The 25,749-nt window shown below is 38.4% G+C and overlaps 10 protein-coding genes across 10 annotated transcripts; 5 read left to right on the forward strand and 5 right to left on the reverse strand.

Annotated features, from left to right (window-relative positions):
* Nucleotides 1-58: 58 nt before the first annotated feature.
* On the reverse strand, nt 59-2,218 carry MONOS_824 (putative MRG). Its single transcript, XM_067878632.1, has 5 exons — nt 1,837-2,218; nt 1,371-1,741; nt 1,182-1,268; nt 448-1,103; nt 59-381 (listed from the first exon to the last, which is right to left on the reverse strand). The coding sequence occupies exons 1-5, from the start codon at nt 2,186-2,188 to the stop codon at nt 336-338; spliced, it is 1,512 nt and encodes a 503-aa protein (XP_067727108.1). The 5' UTR covers nt 2,189-2,218; the 3' UTR covers nt 59-335.
* Nucleotides 2,219-2,221: 3 nt separating this feature from the next.
* Nucleotides 2,222-5,241, forward strand: MONOS_823 (uncharacterized protein). Its single transcript, XM_067878622.1, has 2 exons — nt 2,222-2,367; nt 2,445-5,241. The coding sequence occupies exons 1-2, from the start codon at nt 2,257-2,259 to the stop codon at nt 4,686-4,688; spliced, it is 2,355 nt and encodes a 784-aa protein (XP_067727109.1). The 5' UTR covers nt 2,222-2,256; the 3' UTR covers nt 4,689-5,241.
* Nucleotides 5,242-5,681: 440 nt separating this feature from the next.
* MONOS_822 (putative Pumilio) lies at nt 5,682-9,133 on the reverse strand (the record flags this gene model as incomplete). The annotated part of the gene is made up of 2 exons (XM_067878611.1): nt 5,682-8,982; nt 9,048-9,133. The coding sequence occupies 2 exons, from the start codon at nt 9,131-9,133 to the stop codon at nt 5,682-5,684; spliced, it is 3,387 nt and encodes a 1,128-aa protein (XP_067727110.1).
* Nucleotides 9,134-9,557: 424 nt separating this feature from the next.
* Nucleotides 9,558-12,466, reverse strand: MONOS_821 (putative laminin, alpha 1/2; the record flags this gene model as incomplete). The annotated part of the gene is made up of 11 exons (XM_067878600.1): nt 9,558-10,128; nt 10,292-10,372; nt 10,504-10,608; nt 10,806-10,901; nt 11,009-11,314; nt 11,426-11,525; nt 11,581-11,666; nt 11,729-11,869; nt 11,923-12,081; nt 12,143-12,226; nt 12,374-12,466. 11 exons carry the CDS (start codon nt 12,464-12,466, stop codon nt 9,772-9,774), a joined length of 1,608 nt encoding a protein of 535 aa, XP_067727111.1. The 3' UTR covers nt 9,558-9,771.
* Nucleotides 12,467-12,502: 36 nt separating this feature from the next.
* On the forward strand, nt 12,503-13,777 carry MONOS_820 (uncharacterized protein). The gene is made up of 2 exons (XM_067878589.1): nt 12,503-12,572; nt 12,629-13,777. The coding sequence occupies exon 2, from the start codon at nt 12,675-12,677 to the stop codon at nt 13,473-13,475; it is 801 nt and encodes a 266-aa protein (XP_067727112.1). The 5' UTR covers nt 12,503-12,572; nt 12,629-12,674; the 3' UTR covers nt 13,476-13,777.
* A 4,127-nt stretch (nt 13,778-17,904) lies between these two features.
* Nucleotides 17,905-18,243, forward strand: MONOS_819 (uncharacterized protein; the record flags this gene model as incomplete). The annotated part of the gene is made up of 1 exon (XM_067878577.1): nt 17,905-18,243. The coding sequence occupies one exon, from the start codon at nt 17,905-17,907 to the stop codon at nt 18,241-18,243; it is 339 nt and encodes a 112-aa protein (XP_067727113.1).
* Nucleotides 18,244-18,913: 670 nt separating this feature from the next.
* Nucleotides 18,914-19,210, forward strand: MONOS_818 (uncharacterized protein; the record flags this gene model as incomplete). The annotated part of the gene is made up of 1 exon (XM_067878567.1): nt 18,914-19,210. One exon carries the CDS (start codon nt 18,914-18,916, stop codon nt 19,208-19,210), a length of 297 nt encoding a protein of 98 aa, XP_067727114.1.
* A 7-nt stretch (nt 19,211-19,217) lies between these two features.
* Nucleotides 19,218-19,421, forward strand: MONOS_17593 (uncharacterized protein; the record flags this gene model as incomplete). Its single annotated transcript, XM_067870528.1, has 1 exon — nt 19,218-19,421. One exon carries the CDS (start codon nt 19,218-19,220, stop codon nt 19,419-19,421), a length of 204 nt encoding a protein of 67 aa, XP_067727115.1.
* Nucleotides 19,422-20,044: 623 nt separating this feature from the next.
* On the reverse strand, nt 20,045-20,662 carry MONOS_817 (uncharacterized protein; the record flags this gene model as incomplete). The annotated part of the gene is made up of 1 exon (XM_067878556.1): nt 20,045-20,662. The coding sequence occupies one exon, from the start codon at nt 20,660-20,662 to the stop codon at nt 20,045-20,047; it is 618 nt and encodes a 205-aa protein (XP_067727116.1).
* Nucleotides 20,663-20,788: 126 nt separating this feature from the next.
* On the reverse strand, nt 20,789-21,697 carry MONOS_816 (autophagy-related protein 11 (Atg11); the record flags this gene model as incomplete). The annotated part of the gene is made up of 1 exon (XM_067878546.1): nt 20,789-21,697. The coding sequence occupies one exon, from the start codon at nt 21,695-21,697 to the stop codon at nt 20,789-20,791; it is 909 nt and encodes a 302-aa protein (XP_067727117.1).
* Nucleotides 21,698-25,749: the final 4,052 nt, after the last annotated feature.

Consider the following 25,749-nt stretch of genomic DNA (forward strand, 5'->3'; position numbering starts at 1 on the left):
TTTAATTTATTGCTAGTTTCAACAAGTAAATTACTTATGTGCTGAACCTGTTCATCTCTTTGTTTTCGAAGAAAACGAAGTTGATTTATTGAATTTTCAATCTTAAGAAGTGTAAAAATTACATGAAAATACTACATTCATATACACAAACTGTTTCAATAGTCCCACTATCGGCCACAGACATCAAAAAATTCAAAAACGTAACAAGAATTAATTTAAAAATAAAATATAATGGTATAGTAACAAAAAACACTTACATATAAGCATTGTAACATGAGAAAGAATTGTAAGTTTCAAAATTAAATTTGAAAAAATGAAACAGTTCACGCAAATTTTCAATCCTTGGCTGGCAATAAATATTTCTGATAAAGATCCATATATCTTGAAAACAAATGAGAAGTTAACAAATTAACATATTTCATAATTCAAAAAAAATATTTCGCAAACTGTGTTACATCAGCCAACAATTCTTTTAATTTTGTCATGTACTGTTCATCAGAAGATACAGGCATTTCTTGAAGAAAAGCAGGAAGTTTTAGAAGAAGTCGTAGAAGATGCTCTGAACCACAAGTGTCTGACGGCCACATAAACAAAGGTTCCTCCGAGTTTTCTGCCAGTTTCTTTGTTTTCGCTGCAATTTCACTAAAGAAGAACTCCACTGCAGCTTCACTCGGAAGCGTACTCTTGGCCTCTTGAAATAATTGAATGAGTGATTTTTTCTGAGGTTGCGTGTCTGATTCTTCGCTAACACTAACACTTGCACTTGTACTCGAACTAGAACTAGAACTTTCACTTTCGATTTCATTCGAATTATGACTTACTCCATCACCTGCACATAATTTGGCACCAATTTTTTGGTTCTTCAGCATCTGCTCGCAGGCGTGTTCGTATGCATCCACCTCCTGCTCCATAATCAGATAAGGATCAACAAAATCATCAAAATAATGTCTCAAGTCTTCAGCGAATGTGGAATAAGCCAACAAGTCAAAATGGCTTTCAGATGAAGTGTCGCTCTCTTCGAGCTTCTTTAGCTGTTGTTCTTTGTGCAGCAGATACCCAACAAGAATCTCTGTCACAGTAGGACTTCGCGGAAATGGAGATATCTTTCAAAAAAAAATCATAATTATTACAAAAAGCGTTAAATACTCTCATGTTATACACATAAAAGAAACAAGTTATACCACTCCTTTTGTTGATACTTCAACAAAATTTCCAATGAAAAATTGCTTCAGAGACGGAGTAAGTATGTATTTAACAATATCTTTAGTCTAAAAAACATATTCAGCACAACAAAAAGCATATAATTTGTAAATTAAAAATTAAAAATAGAATTATTATCCGTAGGAGTATTTCTAAATAATTCTTCAAACATCCACTTTTTTAGAAGAAGATTTTGACTTTGACTGTAATGATTTTCTCTTACTACTTCCTGATCCGAATTTATTTTTCTCTAAATCTTTTTTATCTTCATTTTCAATATTATCTTCCTGAATATTTATTTCAGTTTCTTCATCATCTTCTTCGTTCTGCTCATCTTCTTTCTTCACCTTCCCTGAAGCATGATTTTGCAACGATGCATTAACTTTTGTATCTTCACTATCCATTTGATTTCCAACTGTTGACGATTTTCGAGAATTAGTGTCACGCTCTACAGTACGAATAGTTTTTTCATTCTCTTCAGTTGAATCATAACTACTCGTCCGAGACTCCTTTATCCGTTTTGTGTCCTTTTGATCTTTTTCTTTAAGAAATTTACATGTCAAAAAGGAAAATTATAAATGAAATATTTTTTGTCAAAAAAAGCCATTGAACAATAAGTTAGTCCCTGGAGCAAACTTGATGCAGATAACATCCTTTTCTTTTTAGAAAATAGTTTTCCTTCACCGGAATGCTCTTCATCTTTTGATTCATCTGTTTGTGATTTTTTCTTTTTTCCTCCTGCATTCTTTTGGTCTCTCGATTTTTTCACCGCTTCATTGTAAATTTTTGTTGAAAGTTCTCTGTTCTCAGCAGTATCCTTAAGAAGATTCGAAGGTGGGACCCATTCATCGTGATTTGAACTCCATCCATAATAATGAACTTTATACTGCTTTTCACTTCCTTCCCCTCTTTCCCCCATCACAACAGCTTTATAATAACAGATCCCAGATTTTGCATGGACGACTTCTTTTAAATCAAAGTGTTCCATGAGAAATTTGAAATATAAATTGATCTGTGCAGTATAATAGATATCATTCAACTGATCAGCAATAAAAAATGTTGATATTGTTGTTTGCTGCATCTTTCGTTTTATGTGAACCGTGCACTTTTGATCCAAATAACATATACGAATGGGCAGAAATAGAAACTTGCCTAAAAACTCTTCCAGTATATTATCAGTTTTATAAATAATAATAATAAATTATTGTGACTGTTTTATTTCATAAATTTAAATAATTATTCAGTGGAAAAAAGATTTGGAAGAGACAAAAAATGTGATTGACATTTTATTGAAGAATATGGAAAGTTATGCTTTTCGTGATACTCTTCTTCTTCCTCCAAAGCCTTTTGATAAACTTGCAATGGACGTCGTTCAAGAATTGAAAGACATTAATGAAAAAGAATGGGATGATGGTTATGCTTTTCATGAAGAAATTTCTCGGGTAATTGCTAAAATGAAAGATCCAGACACATTTTATAGTTTTCCTTGCTCTGAATATTTCAGTTATGTGCTTCCGTTTCAATTTGTAATTGAAATAGTGAAAAATGGTGATGCAGAAGAACTTCAAGTTAAGGCAAAGGAAGCTGCTGATCCCGAAGTTACAAAACATCATATTGGCTTGAATCGACTTGATTTAACAGATAAAGTAATAACTGCTATTGCCCTTGATGGGGAAGACTTTAAAGACAACGAAAAGCCAGAAGAAACTATTGCAAGATGGGCTGAAGCAAATGTGCGTATTTCTCGCTCTCCTGCTGCAAGACTGAACTATGCACTTCGCGTGCTTTTTTCAACACGAACAGTGAGCGACATTCCACGTCCAAAGGGACCTCTTAAGGTTAGATACAAGAACGGTGACGATGATCTAGAAGGAGAAATCCAATTTTATGGGAAAGTTTCTGAGAAAATGAGCTCTCTGGACGAAAAATGCGGTGCAAAAGCCAAACAGTTCAAACAAACAACATCTGCATCATTGAAGAATGGAAAGCAAAATGAACAGACGAAGAAAGTCAACATTGCAAAGCGATCATCATCCATGAAGGAAATTAACGGTCCAGAATATCTTCCAGACTATGAGGAAGTTGAGACTGGACCAGATGTCAAGGGAATTGTCGTGAAGAGTTGGAAAACTGTCATTCTCCGCTTCTTCGCATTCGGAGAGGGAGACGAAAAGCGTGTGAAGCAGATGTTTGAGAATGTGATGGGCACGCTGAAGAAAGCCGACGACGCAGGTGCGAAGCGGCTGGTTGTGGACCTGCGAGGCACAAAAGGCGATGGAGAGCTGCCTATTGGGCGTGTGCTGTTCCACATGCTGTTTCCGAATGCGTTCCCTCTGAACGGAGAAACCTGGCTGCCTGCGACAGACGAGAACCAAGCTGTGGAGAAGTCGTTGCTGAATGATCTGGAGTATTACACAACTGAGGTGGATACGCTGGAGCTGATCAAGAACATCTTCAAGGAGGAGCACAAGAAGCGGACGGTGAATGCGAACATCAACGGGAAATCAGTTGTCCGCACAACAGAATGGACTCCGACCCATGCACTGAACTTTGATGCAGACGACGTGTGGGAGATGGTGGATGAGAAGTACAGAGTTGGGGAAGACAGAGACACTCCCTTCACTCCGCAGAACATCCTTGTCATTACAGATGGGCTGTGCAGTGGAATGGCGGGGATGTTTGCGAAGCAGGTGAAGGAGATGAAGCTGGCAAAGGTGATTGGCATTGGAAAAAGCCTGCTGAACAAAGACATCGGTTTTGATGTGGCGTCTGTAGGCGGATACACCACATTCACCACGGACGACTTGGAGGCAGCACGCGAAGACGCTGAAAAGAAGAATCTGACTGACCTGCCAGCAGCATTTGCGAGGGAACACACTCTCTTCAGCTATTCTGCAAGGGAGCTGCTATCGTTTGACCACAACACGCCAGATGTTTCTCTCTCGTGGAAAGTGGTCGAAGCAGACGCGGTTGTGGCGAAGTTCCAGGAGCAGAGCGAGTATGACTCAGCTGATGGGATTGTAGCGACTGCAGAGCTGACGAACAAGTTCTTTGAATCTTGCTTCGCATGGGAGGTGCTGGACGATCGGAAAAACTGTGACGGAGAAATAAAGAAGAACGGAGGTGGAGAACACGAAGTGTGGGGCCGGCCGTGCAATGCGAAGGGAGCATTTGACAACTCAACGTGTGTGTTCTCGAGATGTGAGAATGGATACTTCAGAAAGGCCATTGAGCAGAAAGACAACTGGAGAAAGGGGACACAGACTGGGAAGGAAGCAAACGACATCAAATATGTGTGTGAGAAGATTCCAGTGCTCAAGCTGAAAGAAGAGGAGAAGAAGCATCCGCTAACTGATATTCCAGCGACACTTGCTATTGTTGCATGCGTTTGTGTTCTTTCGCTGATTGTTGCCCTTGTTGGAGCAGTAATTGCCGTCAAATCCAAAAAAGTGGAACAAAAATACACCGCAATCAATGACGATGCATGATTGTGAGAAGACATATTTTTTATTTGGAATTTCTTTTTTCTTTTCTTTTCTTTTTTTATTTGCTATTGAATTTTCTTAGTTTTTTAAAAATTTCAAAATCTCTCTGTATTTTTACTCATGTCAATACTCCGTTATGCTTAATTTCTGAGCCAAACTTCTGTTTTTATAATTGTATGTATGCATATTATTTGAGAGTATATCCTTTAAATAATTTTTAAAAACTATTCCATTCTTTCAATGCTCGTTGGTTCATTCATTTTTCTTCCTCTCTTTCTTCCTCTCTTTCTTCCTCTCTTTCTTCCTCTCTTTCCTTCTTTTTTTTTCATCATCTTGTTATCTCTTTATTTTCTCTTTCAATCACTTTTTAATACCACTAATCTTATACGGGATATTATTTTCCATCTCATTGAGCATTTTCTTTCCTGCTCTTTTCGAATTGGGAAAAAAAAATGAGAGTCAAAATATGAAATCGAATCAAAAATAAAACCGTCTGGTTGAGATACGCCCAGACTTATGAAAATAAAAATCAAAAAATTAAAAATAAAATAAAAAATGAAAATATTAAATAAATGAAAATTTTAAAAAATAAAAATGTGTAAAAATATAAAAAGCAAACGCAACAAATGCATTCTGCCAAAACAATTTATCATAAATTAATCTCAAACTATAAATAAGAATTTCTAATTGTGTGTGTAAGAAAATCTATCTTCTACAACCGCTCAAATAACAGGATGAATTACACTCACTCGTTTTCTCTCTTTCTCTCTAAGAGAATGAAATGCTATTCAGAAAGGAAATTATAAAGCCATTTATTTCATTTTAAATATAAAGATAAGCATGAGTCACAATGCTATCTTCAAGAACTCTTTTAGGATAACAATCTTATTTTTAATAAAAAATAATGAAAAAAGCTTTCACTCCTTTTTCCTTCCAATTGGATTGGTCGAATTTTTTAATTAAAAAAAACCAAACAACGCAACCTTCCTTATTCTTTCACTCGTACTTCATTGACGACTTTTCTCTGTCTTCTCCACCACTTCCCCCACCCCCTCCCCCGCCTTCCTCTTCTCCTCCTCCGCCTCCACCAATGTTGCTTCCGTTCCCACCACTTATGCTACTTGTAATGCTCCCTCCACCACTTCCTCCTCCTCTCTTCCCTCTCCCTCTTCCCCCTCCTCCTCTTCCCCTTCCTCTCCCTCTCCCCCTCATCGCTGCCTCCTCCTCTTTCCTCTCTTTCCTCTTGTCCATCATCCTCTCCTTTGTGCTCGAACCAATCTCCTCCGAATTTCTCGGTGGGATTGGTGGTGCAGGCCTTTCAGCAGGCGCCTTCAGCAGCGCCTGCTCCATGTTTTGTATTCTCAGTGCTAAGTGCCTCTGCAGCTGCCTCCGCCCATCGTCAGTCAGAAGAGACAGAGACTCCCTCATTTCATGCAGCAAAACACGCTTTGTGGGCTCAGCTGCATAGTCAAAGATGCGCTGTGCGACGTAGTTACCGTATTGATCAAAAAGAAGGAAGAGAAAAGGGTTGTTTGTTGGGTGGAATGACAGATCCAGTGTGGATGTTCCGGAGGAGCTGTCATTTGAAGAAGAGGAAGAAGAAACAACAGCAGTAGCAGCAGCAGGCCCCGCCAGCACCACCGGTGAGACCATCTTCTTCGACGAGGACGCTGTGAAAGGCGGCGGGGCTGCTCTGATTTCTGCAATGATCTCCTCCCTCATGTCCTGCATGCCATACACGATGCACTTCTCAATTACATTCGACGCAAATTTGTGTGTGGACAGGGCGAAATAGCAGCCACGCAGCACAGTCAGCAGAGCTCTTTGGACAGGCTCTGCGCCGTGGACGAGGATGTGCTGCATGACATAGTTCCCGTGCTCACTCTGGATGACCTCCAGCAGCCGCGGCAGCAGCGCCTCGAACAGCTGCAGCTGCTGTGCGGGGGCCGTGTGCTCCAACAGACGCTGCAGCACTCGACAGCCATACATGTGCATCGCAATATCTGGCGCCCCCCGCATCACCACAGCCTCCACCACCACACTCAGATCACCCGGCGATAGTGAAGGAGTAGCTATGCACCGCTGGATGACATGGTTGGCGTTCTGATCCTGCAAACAGTCGATCGTGTATGGCAGCAGCTCCACCGCCAGTCTTCTCGCCATTGCATACCCTCTGCTCCGCTCCTGGTTCTCGCCCACATCGTCCGTCGGCTGCCACTTCCCACCTCCGTCTAAGTAGTCAAATGCATTCTGTGCAACTCTGCATGCGAAGGGATGCTTCGAGATCTCATACATCATCCCTTCCATCGCACCCACAATACGTGCCCGCTCATCCATTGTGCCTACCTCCAGGAAGCGCTGGATAACATAGTTCGCATACTGCTCTTTGATCAGAGCGCGCGTCTGCGGCACAGACACTGTCAGCTCGCCCAGCATCGCCTGCCTCTCCTCTGCTGTTGCGATCGCAAGCATCTTCTGGATCACCCGCGACCCCATCGCATCCACAGCGAAGTTCTGCACATGGCCCATGATCGAATAAGGCATCTTGAAGAACACTGTGCCCTGGTGCAGCTGCTGCACACGCTCGTCGTGTGAAGAGGCCTCCCTCAGCACCTCAGGCGACACAGAGGCAGTCAGCGAAGGGGCAGTGGCAGCATACACAGAAGAGACAGGGGCGCCCACGTAGTAGGGCATTCCGGGGGGAAGGATGAATTGAGAGGGAAGTGTGCTGTATGAAGGAGAGGAAGCAGAGGAAGCAGCAGAAGAAGTGGTAGGAGAAATAGTTGCAGAGGCAGAGGTTGATGCTGCTGAGACAGAAGCAAGAGAAGCAACAGGAACAGATGCTGTTAATGGCAATGATACTGCTGCTACTGATGAAGATAATGGAGAAGTGGAAAGAGTATTAGTAGAAGAAACAGCAGAAGAAGAAGAGAGTGAAGCAGGAGAGACGAGATTAAGCTGTGTTTGTGTGAGTGGAATGGAAGACGATGGCGATGTGGCTGCTGTAGCGGTGAGCTGCGTGTAGGTGTATGGAGATTGAAATGATGTCTGGTATAGCGTCGGCACACCAGCATTGACAATTTGGGGGATTGTGACAATTCCTCCGATGGCTGATGACGATGATGGTATTGTTGGTAAGGAAGAAGAAGAAGAAGAGGAGGAGGAGGAAGAGGAAGATGTGGATGTGGTTGTTTCAGGAATAGTGGAAGGAACAGAAGTTGAAGCAGAAGAAGAGGCAGATGCGGATTCAGATGTGGAAACAGGAACAGCTGCAGCGGCTGTGTTTGAAGAAGGTTGATCTGACGTGGTGTCGCCTGCTGGTGTTGCGTTCGAGACCAATGATAGTGGATTGATTGCTTGAACAGCAACACCTGAAGCGACGGAGCCTGGAGCCTTCACCTGCTGCGCGGTGGTGGAGTGCTGGAGCAGCAAGCCAGAAGGCGATGCGGCAGAAATGATCTGTGGGGGAGAGGTCAGCATCTGCCCTGTCGGAGACTGTGTGAGGGTGAATGTCACAGGAGAGTGAATCAGAGAGAGAGATTGTTGTGCTGCTGAAGACTCGGGAAGAAATGATGACGTGACTGCTGGCACTTGTATCATAGGCACAGATGTTAATGAAGACGAGGGTGAAGAGGATGACAATGATGAATGATTTATCGGAGAAGAGGATATATTCTTTCCGTCACCAGCAGAAACAAAATCTGGCGACAAATTTGGAGGAGGCGAATACAGAGCTGGAGATGTGGAGTAAGCTTGAATTGGATAAAATGTGGGAGGAGATACACTCATTTGAGGTGCGATTGGTTTTCCAGATGAGAGAAAAGAGCCTTGCTGTGAAGTGCTTGTGGAAAGATTTGATAAAAATGATGGATACATTGTTGGACTTTGACCGGCTTGAATTGCAATATTTTGAGCAATAACCGGAGAAGTAACTTGGGCAACGGAATATCCTCCATGAATTGACGGACTTGAAATTAGATATTGCATTGCAGGACTCGTGTCTACAGGAATTGGAGAAAACTGAGAGCTTGAAGATTTTTGTCCAAGAGGATGAAACGATGTTTGCGTAAAAGAATTTTCATTGGGGCTTTTCCTTTTTTCTTCTTGATCCGGTTTAGGTGCGAAAGAAGGTTTTGGTTCTGAATTGATTGGAACACTTTGTTTCAAGGTGCTAAGAAGAGGATTCAACGGGGAGATTCCACAAAACTGGGCCGCAGGACTCCATGTTAACGTTGCAATCGGAATTTGCTGCTTTTGTAAAGGAACCTTCAATGGTATCGAAGGTGAAGACGGAAAGCTAAAATTCACAGAGTATAGAAGTTAATTAAATAAAATAGTTGAATCAAATTCAAATAAAAATACTTTGCAGGCAGTGCAGTATCGTGCTGTATTTGTGAATAAGGCAAAGACGTCACTTTTTGCATTGCCCTTCGATCAAAATCTGACATTGCTATATGTTATGGCTATGGTGATCATTCGGCAGATGCGAAAAAAATTATGCAAAATTTGTTGAATAACATATTAGCAAATGAAAGATATGCCAAAATTTATCTTTACCTTTTCAAAATTTTTGTGAATGGATTAATGAAAATAAATACATCAATTATTATTTAAAAAAGTAAAAAAAGCAACGTTCGCTCCAAGAAACGACAAATAGTCCTCCGAAATGTTAAAGAGATGCCAGAGCTAATATTAAATAAATCACAGGTCATTTTTTTTTAAAAAAAAAGAAAATGAGTTTATGAGCTTTTCTTTTTCAATATTTCTTTATAAATAAACCTGTTTCATCAATTTATGAAAACCGAACAAAGTGCAATGTTTTTGTGGCATACAATTACGTCTGAAAAATGTGAAAGAAAGAAAGAAAGAAAATTTTAGTTTGAAGGGTGTCTAATTTTTGAAAAGAAAGTTGCCGAAAACAAAAGATCTGAACAAATGTGAAGTGACTAGCAATCCAATTGATGTGGACAAGAGAGAAAGAAAGCCTTTATAAGAAATGCTATAAAGACTTACAAGAACTTAAATAAGGAATTGAAGAATAAAAGATGTACAAAAAAAATAAAAAAAAAAAAAAATATTATATTTCTTAGCTTTGCTCTTTTTCTTGCTGAAGCTGCACGACTCTTTCGTGCTCTGCCTCCAACAGCACCTTCAAGCGGGACTTGTCTGCCTTGATCTCCTTCATCTCCTCCTCCATCCTGCTCTTCGCCTCCTCCTCTTCCTTCAGCTTCTCCTTGATGTCGTTGATCCTCGCCATCAGCGTCGTCTGCAGCATCGTGTTGTTCTGCTTTGCGCTTTCAATCTGCTCCATCAGACTGGAAAATTGCGACTGCGCTTTCTCTTCTGCATCCACCGCCTGCGCACACCGCTGCGCCATCTGGCTCATCTGCGCTGCCATCTCCTCCTGGCGCTTCTGCGACTCTGACAGCTCACTCGTCAGTTTCTGAATGGGAAATTATTTATTTATTTATTTATTTATGAATAAAAAAAAATGAGTATAAGGAAAATTTATATTCAGAGAAGGGAAAGAGGAAAGGAGGGAAAGAGGAGAGGAAGAAAAAGATTAAATAAACATGTTATTTTTTATAGCAATCCAAAATACAAACCTCGACTTTGCCTTGAAGTTCTTCGCTTTCCTGTTCAAGTTTCGCAATTTCGCTTTGTGAAGCCTTCATTTTCTCTTCCCACTTTATTCAAAATAAAGAATCAATATGAAATCACAATGAAAAAAAGGATAACAATAAAAGCAGAGAAATATTCATATTGGTTGATTATTAAGAAATAATTGAAGATTAAACAATAAGAAATTTATTCATACTTCGACAGATTCTTTTCTCTTTTCTTCTTCAAAGTCAGAAAACTGTTCTTCTCTTCCTTTCAAATGGCTTCTCATTTCGTCAAGCTCTTCTGTCACTTTGTTGTTCTGAAGTAGCATTTCAAAATAATATGTGCAATTCAATGTCGGAGTTAGGGAAAAAAAACAGGAGAAAGAATAAACATAATGAAAAAGAAAGAAAGAAAGATGAAAGAATGGATAAAAAAAGAAGTTGAAATCGAAATAGAATTTCAGAAATGGTATATAAATAAGAAATGGGCAACAATCAACACAAATCCAGAAACCTCTTCGTGTGCCTTTGAAAGCTGCTCCATTGCTTCGTTCATTTCCTTCTGATGTTGTTCCTTCAATGACTCGATTATCACTTCGGTTGAACCGGACTGTTGATACAACAAGCATATAAATGGATTAACAATCAGATAAATATGCAATAGAGAAATTGGAGTAATAAAAATAATAAAAATAATGATAATGATAATGATAAAACCCTCATTTTCACTGCTTTGAGCTCTTCCTCTGCATTCTCCCTCGCCGAGTCTGCCTCTCTCAGCTCTCCCTGGAGCGACTCGATTTGCTCTGTCGCGTTGGCCAGCTGCTCCCCCAGCCCGTCCACAACACTTTGCAGACGCCCAATCTCTTCTGTTGTGCTCTGCTTCATCTCGGCAATCGTCTGGCTCTGCTTTTTCTCTTTCTCGTGCAGCTCCTTCGCAATTGACACAGCACTCGAATACTTCTTTGATACTTTGTCTAATTCCTCTTTCGTATGCTCCAGCTCTTCTTTGGTCTCTCCAAGCTATTTTTTTTTTTTTTAATATAAGCATAAGGACATATTTGTACAAGCAAATACATTTAAAATTGAATACAATTGTTAATTCAATGAAATAAAATTAATTATAATAAAAACCTCTGAATCAGCTGCCTTAAATTTATCTTCGAACATCTGTCTTTCTTCTTCGGTCTTGTCGAGCAGACCTGTTGCTTCCTTTAAATCTTGATGGAGTTGCCTGTGGAAAAAATCAATGAAAATAAGCTATTTTAATCTAATCATTTTAAGCACACTTCATTTTCTCTCGTTTTTCATCCAGTTCTTCTCGAAGCACTCTTATTTCTTCTCTGCTGCGAGAAACTTCATATCGAAGACTTTCCTGTTATAATTATATGTTAATACAAAAATTCAATTCAATCAAGAAATGCTAATTATTTTAACCTTGAAATCTTCCACATCATCATATCCAAGTTTTTTGGCGTTCATTAATAAAGCGCTTTGTAAAGATGTAATTGTTATGTTCGCCTCTTCAAGTTGGGTATGCAGATGATCAATTTCGTCACGTAGTTCAAAACGCTCGTCCTGAAATAATTATTATTTTTTTTAAAAATTCCCAAAAGTCAATAACAAAATACTTTCATTTCTTGTATTTTTCCTATCAGCTTTTGAATTTTATCTGCTGCTCCTTTTCCTTCAACTGTCACTACCATTTTTGATTGAAGCTTCCTATTTTCAGCGAGTTGAGCTGCATAATTCGATTCTGCTTCCCTTCGTGAAGCAGATTCTGCAGTTAACTGTCAGTGTTAATAAATGAATGTATGCATTATTTAGCTAAAAAGAAAACAATTTGCATACTAATTTATTTGTTGTTTCTAATTGTTTCTTCATATTTTCTAATTCTCGCTTCAACTTTGAATACTCCTCTGACTGTCGTTCAAACTGCATAAAATCCAGCAGCATAGATCCACCATAAATTATTGTAAACGATTTCATTCGGTGTTTATTCAAATAAAAAATCACAGAATTGTTATTTTATAAAAAATCATAATAAAATGAATCTCATTTGTAAAGCAATCAATTCCAAACTGTTGATTTATCTCTTTCGTATTGTGTTGCAAGAGTATTGAATTTTTGTTGTAACTCGACAGTTTTCAGATCTGGATGAGGTTTACTCAGCATTTAAAAAATTCTATTCTTATTTAAACAAACCCATTCATTCATAAAAAAGATCAGTTTATTTAAATTGCATTCTTTTTATTTTCTTTGTGATTTGCCGCATCATAATGTTTGTTTTTGCAAACTATTTATTTATTTTTTATTGTGCAATTCATTTATTGTCAGCATTTTTTAATTTGTATTTGTTATTTAAATAAAAAGTTATTTATTGATGTCAGTAGATAGCAAGGAAATTCCACAAATCGAACAAAATGAGAAAATAGATTCGAGCTCTACATCGTCAAGTGAAGGACAAGAGGAAAAATTACATGAACCCCCACCAGAACCACAAGCTCAAACAAAATTATCACCAAATGAAATTCTTGCTCAATACTCAAAAACGATAGCGAAAGCCCCATTAGCTTCATTTGCCACTAAAAATAGTGATCATGAAGATAAACTTTCATACTTTCTTCAGAAAGCTGAACAAGAAGAGCAATTTGTAAAACAGCTTTTGTCTGGAAAAGCGAAAGCTACAGTTGCAACTGTAACAATGTTCAGTGCTCAGTCAGGAGGAAAAGCTGGAATGGGGCTTCCTTCACGTGGTGAAGCAGCACTTGCTCCAGGAACAAAAGAAACAGATTCTGTTGGATCTCCAAGAAAAAGAAAAAGATCAGAATCGGGCTCAAATACTCCACCATCAGAAATTAATGATCTAAGGACAGATGAAACGCAACGATCCGAAGCAAAATCTCCATTTGAATGCGAAAACAAAAAGATGACAGATATTACCCGCTCCAAAAGAATGATTCGAGATGACGATGATGATGAGCCTATGAATTATCAAACACCAGAAACGATCGAACAGAAGAAATCATCATCCAAAAATAAAGAAATTACCGTTACAAATTCTGTATCAGACAAGAAGGATTTGAGTGAAAATAAGTCTGAAAAAAAAGAGACTTATGCTGAGTGGAGAGCTCGAATGCTGCAGCGTGCACAGATTCAAAGAGATTCAATGAAAGCGCATTGATAATGAAATGACTTTGCGAAGTCATGTGTTGAATGTAATAATAGCTTAAAATGAGAAATCTTTAGGTTTTCAAATACACAAAGATGGAAATATTTGGAATTTAACGATTTTGCGTTCAATGATAAACACATTTTACTCAATGATAGTTTTGTCTTCATCAAATTTTGGAAATAAATTGAGGATTATCTTGTATTATTTTGATTGAATATTCTTATTCAAATATGTTCACTTTTTGAATGAGAGCTTATGTATTTTTGCATCTTTTGGTTTTTTGAAGAAAAAATACAGCTCAAAAAAATAAATAACTTATGTCTTTTGCTTGAATGCTATGAATTAAAAAGATATAAAAAGAAAGAATAAACGAAGTTATAATCATGTCTTGATCCTTTTGTATTAAAAATGGATCCTATAAACAGCATGTAAACGAAATCGAATTGAAAAGAAAAACTTTTTTTATAGCGTTCAAATGACTGTTTTTTGAATTGAAATAAGATTGGGGAGAGGGAAGGGGAAGAAAGAGAATGAATATTTTCCGTGTCATATTTATAACTTTTCATTTCTTCAAACATAAACAAAATAATCTGCAACATCAGAATGCAATTTATCATAGAGTTTCATGTTAAAAAATTGGATAACTCCATAAAAACTTGTGATGATATCTTCAAGTCCTTCGTCTTCCATCTTTTCGAGAACCTTTCTCTTCATCTCCTTTCTTTTCGCTTCTTCCATTTCTTTATCCATCTTTCCTTTCAATGTTTTGGGTATTTCACTAAAAAAATCTTAAACAATATTTCGTAAATTCGTCAGTCAATGTTTGTTGCTGTATTTCTTCTGAAAAAAGGTCCATGGTTCCGCTTCTCAGCAAACCATCAACATTTAGAACTCCATGGGCTGCTGTCCCTAAAGAGAAGAGACAATTGCTAAATATAGCATGTTCATGCTCTCCTTCTGTTCTGCACAGAGTGACAAAATGTTGAGCAAATCTAACCTTTTCCTCTTCATGATTTTTGAAATACTCAAAAATAATATTGATTGTGTCAATCCATTTCAAAATAGAAAATCGAACTTCCTTTTCTTCCTTCGTCTCTTTGCCTTTTTCTTTTTCATTCCAATTCACACACTCCTTCAACTCATCAATTCGCGAGTTGCCTCTCTCGTAAAACGCAGTTCATTCATAATAACACCCCTCAAACTTTCGTCTTTGTAATATCTGCTTATCAAAAATCTCCAAGCAGAAGGATATGCAATTCGTGTCAGATTATGGTGTTCCTGATGGTGTTTAATAATTTCTGTTATTTCTTTAAAATGCAACTTTTGCCTAACGTACTAACATAAGAAAATACAAAAATAAATAGCATCAAAAATAAAATAGAAATGCTCATGCATCAAAGACATAAATGTTGCCCAATGATAGCAATGCCATTTCCACTTCTTTTTGTGTTTTTTTTTTTTCTTTTCTCTTTCTTCAACGCAGTTGTGAGGAGGCAAGGTGCACAAACTGAAAGTAATTCATATTGAAAGTCGTAGCAAAGAGAAACATAGATTTCACAAAGATCAATCAGACGCTTTTCGTTCCTTCCTTCTTTCTTCTTATTTTCCTCAACAATCATCTTCTCGAATCTTTCACGGAGCAAAGAATCATAAAAAGCGTTACTATAAAATTGATTGGTTGTATTGCAATATCCAGCGTGCTTCAGCAATAAAAGAGCATTGTTCAAAAGCAATTTCTTTTTTCTGATCATTTTGCTCATTCTGTCGAACGTTTCAATTGTGAATACAGAAATAAAAGTTTCATTATTCATATTGTTCATTATTCCATTCATTTCAATGATTTTCTGTTTTTGATTGCCTTTGGAGAAACAATCTAATTCATTTAATTTTTCTATTATTGTTGCACAATCTCATTTTTCAAAAAACAATAATATTCACAAACTCAAAAACTTTTCTTTTGCGTTCATCTCCTACATTTTTAAATACGTTGCGAAAAGAAAGCAACACCATTTTGGCATTCATTTTGAATTCATATTTGTTTGGAAAGAATAAATTGAAGAAAAACAAAGATTTTGAAAATATGGTATATTTTAATGGAAATACTGATCAAAACATTTTTAAAAAAATAATTATACGATATCAAGATATGAGATTAATGAATAGATCTATCCTTCTATATTTCTTGTATTCTTGTGAGATGATTTTATCGAAAGTTTTTATTTAGGAGTTCATTTTCTCAAATATTGAATATGGGACAAAATGTTTTGCTTTATGAGTTTTGTTCCATTCTGAAATTTCAAAGTTATTTCTCAACTATATAATATTCGTGCATATTAACACATGGAAATGAAAGAATAATTATTAAAAGAATGCATCAAAAAGTTTGGAACAAATCATTGCTTTTTTTCATAAATGAAAGAATTTTGTCCCATATGGATAATAGAGCACTCGCACCATTAATATTTTGATTCATTTTGAAGATGTTTTTTTTAAAGCGTTCTCAAAACCCAAGAATCTGATTAATAATGTATAGAAAATACTTTTGATTTTCAAAGCAGAACATCATCGAAGAATCTGGATACTGTGAAGCAATATGCAGATATGGTGATGAAGGGTTATTCTATTACCTCTGGCCCTTTTTTACCACTTCCTTTTTTTGTGGAGCTATATATGGTTTAATACAAGCTCGTGGCCAACGAAAAATAACGAGAAATGTTTTTTTAAATACATTTAACTTATACAGTCAAAACCGGATATAATCACGCCGGTTTTTGCACGACTTTTTGTGACTATATCCGATTGTGATTATAAGCGATGTGACTAAACACAGAAAAAAATGAAATTTAATTTATGGAATAATTAATTTTGGGTCAATTTTTTTATTTTTGAAAAAACTTGACAAATACACATTTTTCAATAAAAATAACAATTTTTATTGTTTTATTATGTTATTCAGACTTATTAAAACATTATTTTGAAAAATCAAAAAATCGAAATTTTTGATCAAATAATCGATTTTTCATTGAAAAATCCACCCATTTTAATAAAAAATGTGATTATATATTTCCATCCCTGTGATAATATTCGATGAAAAATGAATGAAAAATGAGCTTATAAAGTCGGTGCATGGAAAAATGTGACTATAAACGAATGTGATTGTATTTGATGTGATTATATCCGGTTTTGATTGTACATAAATAATTTTTAAACAATTTTTTTTTAACTTAGAAATCTCTGTATTTTTTTAATTTTATTTTTTGATCATTGAATTGATGGTCTTTCCATGGATATAACATTCTGGAAGTTTTAAGCTACACCATCATTACACCTCATATCCTTTTTATTGTTTTTATAACTTTTCACATTTCACAAGCTTCTTTTTCACTTGTTTTCTCATTTCATCGACTTTTCGAAAAAATGCAATTTCATAAGGAATGATGAATTTTTGAAAAAAATTTTAAGATTATTCTTGATATATGATAGAATGTTAATTATGTTGATATACAAAAAAGTATTTCAAATTTGATTTTAAACAGAAAAATGAAAAACATCATTTTCGGAAGTTTTGATTTTTTTCAGCCAGTAACATGTTTTCAGCAAAATATTGAATGAGTGTCCAACAATATATTAAGTTAAAAATAAGATACAGCTCATGAAATTAAAAAATTGTCTTTTATTCAATCAAAAATTGCATTTTATCGAAAAGTCGATGAAATGAGAAAACAAGTGAAAAAGAAGCTTGTGAAATGTGAAAAGTTATAAAAACAATAAAAAGGATATGAGGTGTAATGATGGTGTAGCTTAAAACTTCCAGAATGTTATATTCATGGAAAGACCATCAATTCAATGATCAAAATATGAAATTAAAAAATACCGAGATCTCAAAGAAAAAAAATTTTCGTAAAAAATTTTTTTCTGTAAAAGTTAAATTTATTAAAATAAACATTTCTAGTTATTTTTTGTTGGCTACAAGCTTGTATTAAGCCGCAGCCAGCTCCACAAAAAAAAGGGTGGGGGAAAAAAAAAGGGTCAGAGGTAAAAGTGTAACCCTATTTAAACAGTTTGAAATATACAAGTTTCTTTCATCTCAGAATGTGCCTTTTCCTTATCCCTTTCATTTAATATTGACAAATAATGGAAAAATATCCTTCTTCAAACATTTGAAATTCCATAAAAAAATCGTGTTTTCTTTGCTAGTAAACAATTCTGATAAGAATGAAGATATTGCATGTGCTTCTGGTGTAACTTCTGGCTGACGTGATGGGAAATTTCTCATCAACCTTCTTGTGTCCGGGGCAGCACAGCAGTCAAATCTTCTATCATTTCTTTTTGTTTTCTTTGTCTTCTTCTCCATTCAGCAGGCGGAGAAGCGAAGAGAAGAAGGCAGCAGGAGATGATCAGCCATCGTTTTTATCAGCGCCTGCGATTGACCCTTCGGATGCCAATGCGGTGGCAGCATCATGCACTTCGACAGGAGCGTGGACCACTTCGAATGGTGGCTGGGGAGTATGTAAATCAAAAGATATCGTTTCTGAGGGAGCAACACACGCTTCGAAGATATGTTGTGGCTCGGAAGGGGGTGCTGTATGGGGGTGTTGTGTGTGCATACGATGTGGCGCTTTCAGCGATGCTTTCGGTTCCGTTGGTCGCCCCGCTTCCTTCGCTTGCAGCGTCGGTGGGCACGAAGTCGGGGAGCAAGCGGATCTTTGCGGCAGCAGATGTGAATGCGTTCCCTTCAATCTGCGATCTGTTTGACCCGTCGCTACAGATATGGTGATCGTCTCAATTGAAATATTTGGTGGTGAAGCTGGACGATGAAGTGATGTGGCGAGGGGTGGCAGTGTGTGAAGTGGTGGAAATTGTGGAGAAAGGGCTGTGGATGGAAGGGATGAGAATGGAGGATGTGGTTCTATCGCCAGCAACGATTGTGCTGGAGGAGCTGGAAGAGTGAGAAGAGGCAGAGGAAGGAGAAAAGGGAGACAAAGAGGGAAAGGAAGATGGAGGGAGAGAGAGAGGTAATGGGAACGAGGAGAAAGGTGGGTATCCGACAGCGCACAGAGAGTTTGTGGAGAGAATCAAAGAGAAACAGGGAAAGCTGGAAGAAGCGATGGCTCTGCTGGTTGTGGAGGTAATTGGGCTGAGTCGGCTGAGGTTTGTGAAGGCGGTTCTGGAGACAGAGACTTAGGCAGGTGCAGACAAGCAGAATTCAGCATAACCCGAAGTGTGCAATTCTTCTCCAGCAGATGGCATTCGACAAGAGATTTCAAGAGAAGACGAGATTTGGTCATCAGCAGAAGCAGATAGGTCTTTAGGAATAACTTCAGATGGAAGTGAAGGAAGTGTGGGGATAGATGGAAAACAGATGCAAATGAAGACGAATGGTTTGAAAATGAGTGAGGAAAAAGATAAACCCGATGAAGAAGTCGGTGAAATAAGTCGTTTGATTAATGAGGACTGATAAGAAGAAGAGGAGAAAGAGGAGGAAAATGGAGGAAAAATTGAGTGCAGATAGAAGAGCGGAGTGCCGTGGTTGTTCTATCTGGTCGAGGGCCGAAGAGCAGTGCCTTGAACTGAAAAGACAATCAGTAAATGATGCGTGTGCGCATTGGATACGGGAAGACCTTGGATGCGCTGGGAGAGCTGAACATGCAGCTGCCTTGAAGCTGTGCAAAAATGCAGATGAAATGGTGGAGATCCAGTTGAGGAACAAAGTCGAAGAGGAATTTAACTTTATAGCCATGTGAGATCCTCATGCAGCATGGGACTAAGAGAGAAGCAGGGATGAAGCAGACGATTGTGGAAGATTTGGCGGCTATGGTTTTCGTGCTTGTTGAATGGTTCGAGCACAAAGCAGAGGAGTTCGAGTTTGCGATTGATATCTTTATCAGCCAGGATGAGCTGATCCACCTTGCGAATGCGCACATTGTAATGCAGCCACAGCCACTGTGCTGTTGAATGACAGCGTCTATTGTGATGGAGTACAGATGATTAGGTGAAGGTAAAATTCATATCGGAGAAGGGAATTGAAGCTGCACGGCAGAGCAGAAAAGGAGTAGAAGCAGGTAATGCGAAGGAGATTCTGAGCAATTGTTCTGCGACACTATCAGTGCATGCGTTTGGGAGTGTGTTTGATGGGGCGTCTGATGCGGATAAACAGCTGATATGGCGAGGCAAGTGAATGGAGGCGGATGTGAAGAAGGGTCGGCGCAGGATTCATTCAAAAAGTTAGACAAGAGGCTCGGTACAGAAGAGGAGTTTATTCAGAGAAGACAGTCGAATGCTGTTCAGATGATGGGTTTACGCGGCTATGATGCTTAGAACGCCATTTCTTTCTGACAACGCTTTCTCAGCGGTTGTTCCTGTGGATGCTCCCATGGCATTGAAGATGGAAGCAGAGAATCTGCATTACAATTTTGTTTTTTCTTCTTATTCGTCGTCATCGTCAATTTCTATTTTTTATTAAAGTGTCTGTTCCTTCTTCTCATCATCCTTTTCATCTCAAATATCTCATCTGCCACATTCCTTTTCTTCTCTCTCTTCATCAGCCTCAGCACATGCATCTCTGGAAGCACCTGCTTTTAACAGTATATCAAATGCGTGTGTTCTGACGAGTTGCTCATCGATGTGCTTGTATCATTGGCTTTACGGTGTTTGTGCAGCTCCATCGACCGCCTCATCTCCTGATGCGAAGAAGAAGAGCACTTGTGCGACGAATGGGACGAAGGCATTGGTGGAGGAACATCGTTAAGAGGAGAAGGGGATCTGAACAGACGAGGAGGAGAATAGAAGAAGCGCTTCTGTGACGAGGTTTGTGAAGATGGAGAGAATGTGCCAAGGAGAAGCGGTGGGGCATCGGCAGTGGAGAAGGAAAGAGGAGCAGACAGAGCTGATGAAAGAGATGAGGAGGAAGTGGTGGAGATGACAACAGACGAAGTGACTGCAGCTGGCAAGTTTGATGAGGTGGTTGAGGCTGCAATAGCAGTAGATTGTTGGAGGCTTTCTGGCTGAGCCAAATGAGACTGACGCGAGGGAGAGCTCGCCTGTGTGATTGACTGCTGCGATGTGGCTGAGGAAGTGCTGGTGTGGAGAGAGTTCGTGTTCAAAGAGGAAGACAATGATTGAGATTGAGACTGAGACTGAGATGAAGGCTGAGGCTGTCGTGTGAGTGCAGAGCCAGGAGAGATGGATGAAGACATCTGCCGGATGGTCTGAGAGAAGGATAGAAGAGCAGAGAAAGAGGAGGAAGCGAGAGATGTTGGAGAAGTCAGAGAGGACAAGGAAGAAGAAGCAGAGGAAGATAAACGTGGAAGGGGAAAAGACGACTACGAAGAAGAAGATGATGATGATTGAATGGATGCAGTTGAAGATCCCCCAAGCACAATCGCAGGAGCCAACAGTGATGCAGAAACAGAAAACGATGTGTCATCAAAGAAAGAGCGAAGCATGGCTAACTCAAAAGTGGTGGAAAATGGAGTGTTTGAAGTGCTTATCTCAGAGCGGTGAGCTGTTGATGAGTGTGTGCGTGCTATTGACGTGGTTGTTTGAGTGATGGAGGGTTCAGGGAAGATAGAGGCAGTGGCTGAGACAGAGGCAAAGGAGGATACTGCAAATGAAGGAAAAGCAGATATAGAAGAAGATGAAGATGAAGAAGGAGAAGGAGAAGGAGAGGAAGAGGAAGACGCTAAATTTCCAAGTGGCATTTGAGTTGATTGAGTTCCAAGCTTCAGATTTATCGATCCTTTCGTCTTGTTTGTCGATATCACACTGAGCGCAGAATTCACGGACTGCAACTGGATATTTTCTCCTCCTTTTCCGGTTGGAGTGATTGAAGATTCATTCACTGTTTGTATTGTTATGAGAGCGGGAGTGGGGGTCACAGGAATTAGTGTCTTGTTGGGCTGCCTGGGTGACTGCAGCTGAGAATTCGAAGCAGAAGAGGCCTGAGAGGAAGAAGTGGAATTACTCGAAGCATAACCAACAGAGTTTGCATTCTGATCTGTTGGGAGTATTTTTCTCGTCTGCACAACCAGCCTCACGTCATCGAATGTCTGCTGTGTCTGTGTTTGAACAGGCCTCTTCTTTGATGTTCTGAATGAAGCAGAGGCAGAAGAAAAGCGGTTGACAGATGCAGACGACGAAAGCACACTCGAATTCCAGCGGGTCGGAACAGAAGACGGCTGCAAAGGAACTCGGGGCAGAGAAGAAGGGTTGATTGGGGATGTGTATTGCATCAGCTTCAATGGAGAACAAGAAAGAGTTTGAGTCTTGTTAAGCACTTCAGCATGGGAAGAGGCAGAGTGGGAAGAGAAGTTGGATGTTGAAGAGGAAGAGGAAAAAGACGACGATGAATTTGGATAAGGAGGAGGAAGAGGAGAAGAAGGAGAATGAGAAGAGAATGAAGAAAAAGAAGAATAAAATGAATGAGAACGAGAAGAAGAAGAAGAAGAAACAGAAGAAAATTAAGAAGAAGAAGATGATGGTGATGAAGAAACAGAAGAAGAAGAAGAAGAAGAAGAAGAAGAAGAAGAAGAAGAAGAGGAAGGAATAGGAAAGAGAGGAAACAACGGCTGGAGTTGAATGGCTTGGGGAAACGAATGGAGATAAAGCATTAGGTTGTGCAGGAGTTTTTGTATGTTGTGAGCGAAGAGTGGGAGGTGAATAAGGAAGGGCGGAAGACGAGGAAGTATATGGAGAAAGAGAAGATTCATGAGGTGTAGACGTATGCGTGTGATGTGGTGATGACGAGAACGACAGCTTCGCGGAGGTCCGCAGAGGTGCTGATGCAAGCGCCAGAATCGATCACGCTGCAAAGTGGCAGTGCGAAAAGTGCATAAAGTATTGCACTGAGGCATGATGGCACTCTTCCGTAGTTTTGGGCGTTATACTTCTTGCTGAGAAAAGTGTTTGTTCTATATTCAGTTCATTTGATGATTCTATTGTCGAATGTGTGTTGCAGCTGAGAGTGAGGGCTCATGGTGGGGTGAAAGCAGAAGGGAGGGTGCTGGAGGCAAAGTGTGGATGCAGGAAGAATATGTCGCAGGATGCGGAGAAAAAAGTGCTTCTTGAGTTTCTGGAGAAAAAAAACTAGCAAAGAGAAGATATGGACTTGATGATGATTTAATGGTAGTTAAAGGAGAAGAGCGTATCTGAAATTGTGGTTTTGATGCTGTAGGCTGTATGTGGGACAGTGCTGTGGCGCAACTGCATGAGATAACAATGGTGAAAGGGATGCAAGTGTATTGAAGTTTCGCTATCAGATCAATGTGCATATTTTTGTGTTTGGAATAGAAGAAGAAAAGTAGTGGGATGAGGAGGAAGAAGAGATGATGATGAAGAGACATTGAAAATGGAGTGAAGAGGAAGGGAAGATGAAAGAGAGAAGATAAGTTCTGATAATTCTGTTTCAACACTTGCTGATATCATCACTGAATTGGATGTTGAACTTGAATCAGAGACTGTCCAACCACTTTCATCATCATTTCCTTTGACTGCATATTTCTGTCCAGCAAAAGCTAATTCATCGCTCATCAAAATCATTCCATTCACAATGACTTTCTTTGTTCCTGTTTGACGTGTGAGTGAGTGTTTCATTGTCAAGCAAGGGAATTGGACAATTCCGCAATGAGAATGATTGGATGCATCTGTACCACTCACACGTATTTTTTCTGGTATGGGGAGGAGATAGATGCAGAGAGGGATGGCGGCGCTGGTGTTTCCATTGTCGTATCCTCTCACTCTGTCGACTGAGTCCAAAGAGGCTGTTTCATATGAGATTATTTGAGGATTGGCGACTGCCTACAGATTGGATGAAATGACAAAGATATCTTTTCCCCATATGGCTGTGTTTGTACCAAACGAAGAGGAGATCAAGAAATCTGGGTTTTCATTCAATAATCGAAGAAGAATTAATCCCCCAAGTCCATATGATGCAGAGCAATAGCGCCCATCAAAAGATCCACCTTTCACTTTCACTTCATTTCTATTCCCAACATACAGAATCATCAACACTCAGTTGGCTGATGTTGCGCTTCAACATCCTGATATTGCTCCAGAATTCTGATCTTTATTTGTATTGTTATTGAAAAAACAATTGTTGGCTATCAACAGTTGACTATTCAATTCAAAAAACATGATTGAATAATAAATTAATAAAAAAATATATTTGTTAAAATAAAATGAAAACCACTAAATTTATCATAATTTCAGATTCATCGAATATGTGTGTTCAGTTTTTGCATTTATGTCAAGTTCATGAACACAATGTTAATGGAAAATTCCATTCAAATGAAAATACGAATTAACATTGAAAATCAAGTTTGTCAGGATAAAGAATCGAAACATACCTTGCACATTTCATTTATAAACAATTGCAAAGTGGTTCAATTAAATGATACTCTTTTTCATTGAAAAATTGATATTTCAATTCTGATCAAAGAAAATGACACATAATTTTTTGATTCGGATTATTGATTTTCATTAAAAGATTTTCAGCCAACTTGCTAACAATATTATGTTACAAACATATTTCATGAGAATTATGGAAACGGAGTGTTTTTGAATTAACTTTCATGGGACAAATTTTTGATCTTCAGCGACTTTTCAAAAAGAATGACCCATATGGTAAAAATATTTAACAAAAAACATTTGGCACACAAAATGAAAAAGACGATATTTTGTTTTTCGTGTTAAACTCGTCATTCACAAATATTTATATATTATAGCTTAATTATATGATATTATTCTAAATAATGCATTATTTGAACGTTAGAAAAAGGTGTGAATAATAGATGGTATTGGAATAAGAAAATTTTATTGAAATAAAAATAATAATTCGAATAACCAAAGTTTATTCCAGATAACACCAGTTTATTCGAGTAAAAAAAATTTATTCCAGAAAGACCAAGTTTATTCCAATTAATCCCTCAACAAAAATGTTTATGATCCTTTTTGTCAGTTCGAATGCACTGAATATTCAGAACATTAAAAGATAAATTAACAATATTTATTCATGGAAATTCAATTCCGAAAATGCATGTTTAACAGTTATGGTCATAAATTAAAAATGTTAATCTGTTGTCCTGAATAACAGTATCTGAGATCGAATGAAATTACATGAAATACTTCATATCGAAAGGTCTATATTTTCGAAATTATGAATGCGGTACGTTAACATGCAAAATTGGCTGAATATTACTCAATGAAGGAAAAAGAGGTAATAAAAGAGGAAATGAAAAGAAATCAGTTAATTATTCGAAGAACATATTTACAGATTTGAGAAAAAATCAAACGTACAAAGGAGATAATGAAAAAGCTTTTCCTCGAAAGAGATTTCAGATTTTTAAATCTGAATAGGAGCGGAAAATGGCAAAGGGGAGAGTGAATGTGTCTTTGTCTGCAGTTTCACTTCATGCTCACTTACAGGTTTAAATGGTGGAGGGATATGCCGTATTACTGTTCCAGCTGCATTCAAAATGAGGAACCTTCAATTTATTTCGTACATCGCATTATCATATGGAGGCGGATAGTATTTTAATCCTTATCAATCAACAGCTCCAAGCAACAACACTTATTGTTATTTCCTCTTCTTCCACAATTGCAGATGCACTAATTCTATTCCATATGGTCACGATGTACATTTTGTGGACAGTTACAATCTTTTTTCATCGGCTAACCCGTTCTACGAATCGTACACAACGAACAGCAATGCAAACAGATTATGCTATGCTTATTATTCAGGCGGTTGGCAATATCAGCATACAGAAAAGAAGATGCGGTTGAAGGAATGAACGAAGGATCGATTTGTTGGGGAGAATGGAGATGGCTCGAGCTGCATATGCGGGATGAGTAAGGAAGCTCCATACAAAACGGTGGGATATGCTGCATGGGGAAGCATTTCACAACTGACTACGGAAATCACAGTGCTGAGTGGGAGGCATATGAGCGAAAATTCAATAATCAGTGTTGGGGAAAAGAAGATTTCTGTTGTTGGAAGAGGGAAAGCAGTGAGTGTGATTGGGACAAATTCTCTTTCTTTGTCTTATACAATGCTGCTTAGCATATCTTCTGGCCAACTATAGGTGGGATATGTGGGGATCGATCACAACTCTATCAGAAGTCCATTGTAAAATGTGTTTGCGGTATCACTCTGGAAACAGCAGGAAACAATCCGCAATCGAGCTCAGCTTTTTTGCTCATCTCCAATCTACCATTTTTCTCATTTGTGTAGCATTCTCTTATCCTCTGCCATCTGCTCAGCCTCGCTCAGATTTCGTAGACAGGACAA

This window comes from Monocercomonoides exilis (genome assembly GCF_001643675.1).
Source record: "Monocercomonoides exilis strain PA203 chromosome Unknown scaffold23-1346700, whole genome shotgun sequence".
Taxonomy (NCBI): Eukaryota; Preaxostyla; order Oxymonadida; family Polymastigidae; genus Monocercomonoides; species Monocercomonoides exilis.

Coding starts and splice junctions, on each gene's coding strand:
- MONOS_823 (XM_067878622.1), top strand. CDS start 2,257: ATGTTGATATTGTTGTTTGCTGCATCTTTCGTTTTATGTGAACCGTGC. Junction 2,368..2,444: donor CTTGCCTAAAAACTCTTCCA/GTATATTATCAG, acceptor ATAATTATTCAG/TGGAAAAAAGATTTGGAAGA.
- MONOS_820 (XM_067878589.1), top strand. CDS start 12,675: ATGTCAGTAGATAGCAAGGAAATTCCACAAATCGAACAAAATGAGAAA.
- MONOS_824 (XM_067878632.1), bottom strand. CDS start 2,188: ATGGAACACTTTGATTTAAAAGAAGTCGTCCATGCAAAATCTGGGATC. Junction 1,269..1,370: donor CTTCTTCTAAAAAAGTGGAT/GTTTGAAGAATT, acceptor TATGTTTTTTAG/ACTAAAGATATTGTTAAATA. Junction 382..447: donor TTGTTGGCTGATGTAACACA/GTTTGCGAAATA, acceptor TTTGTTTTCAAG/ATATATGGATCTTTATCAGA.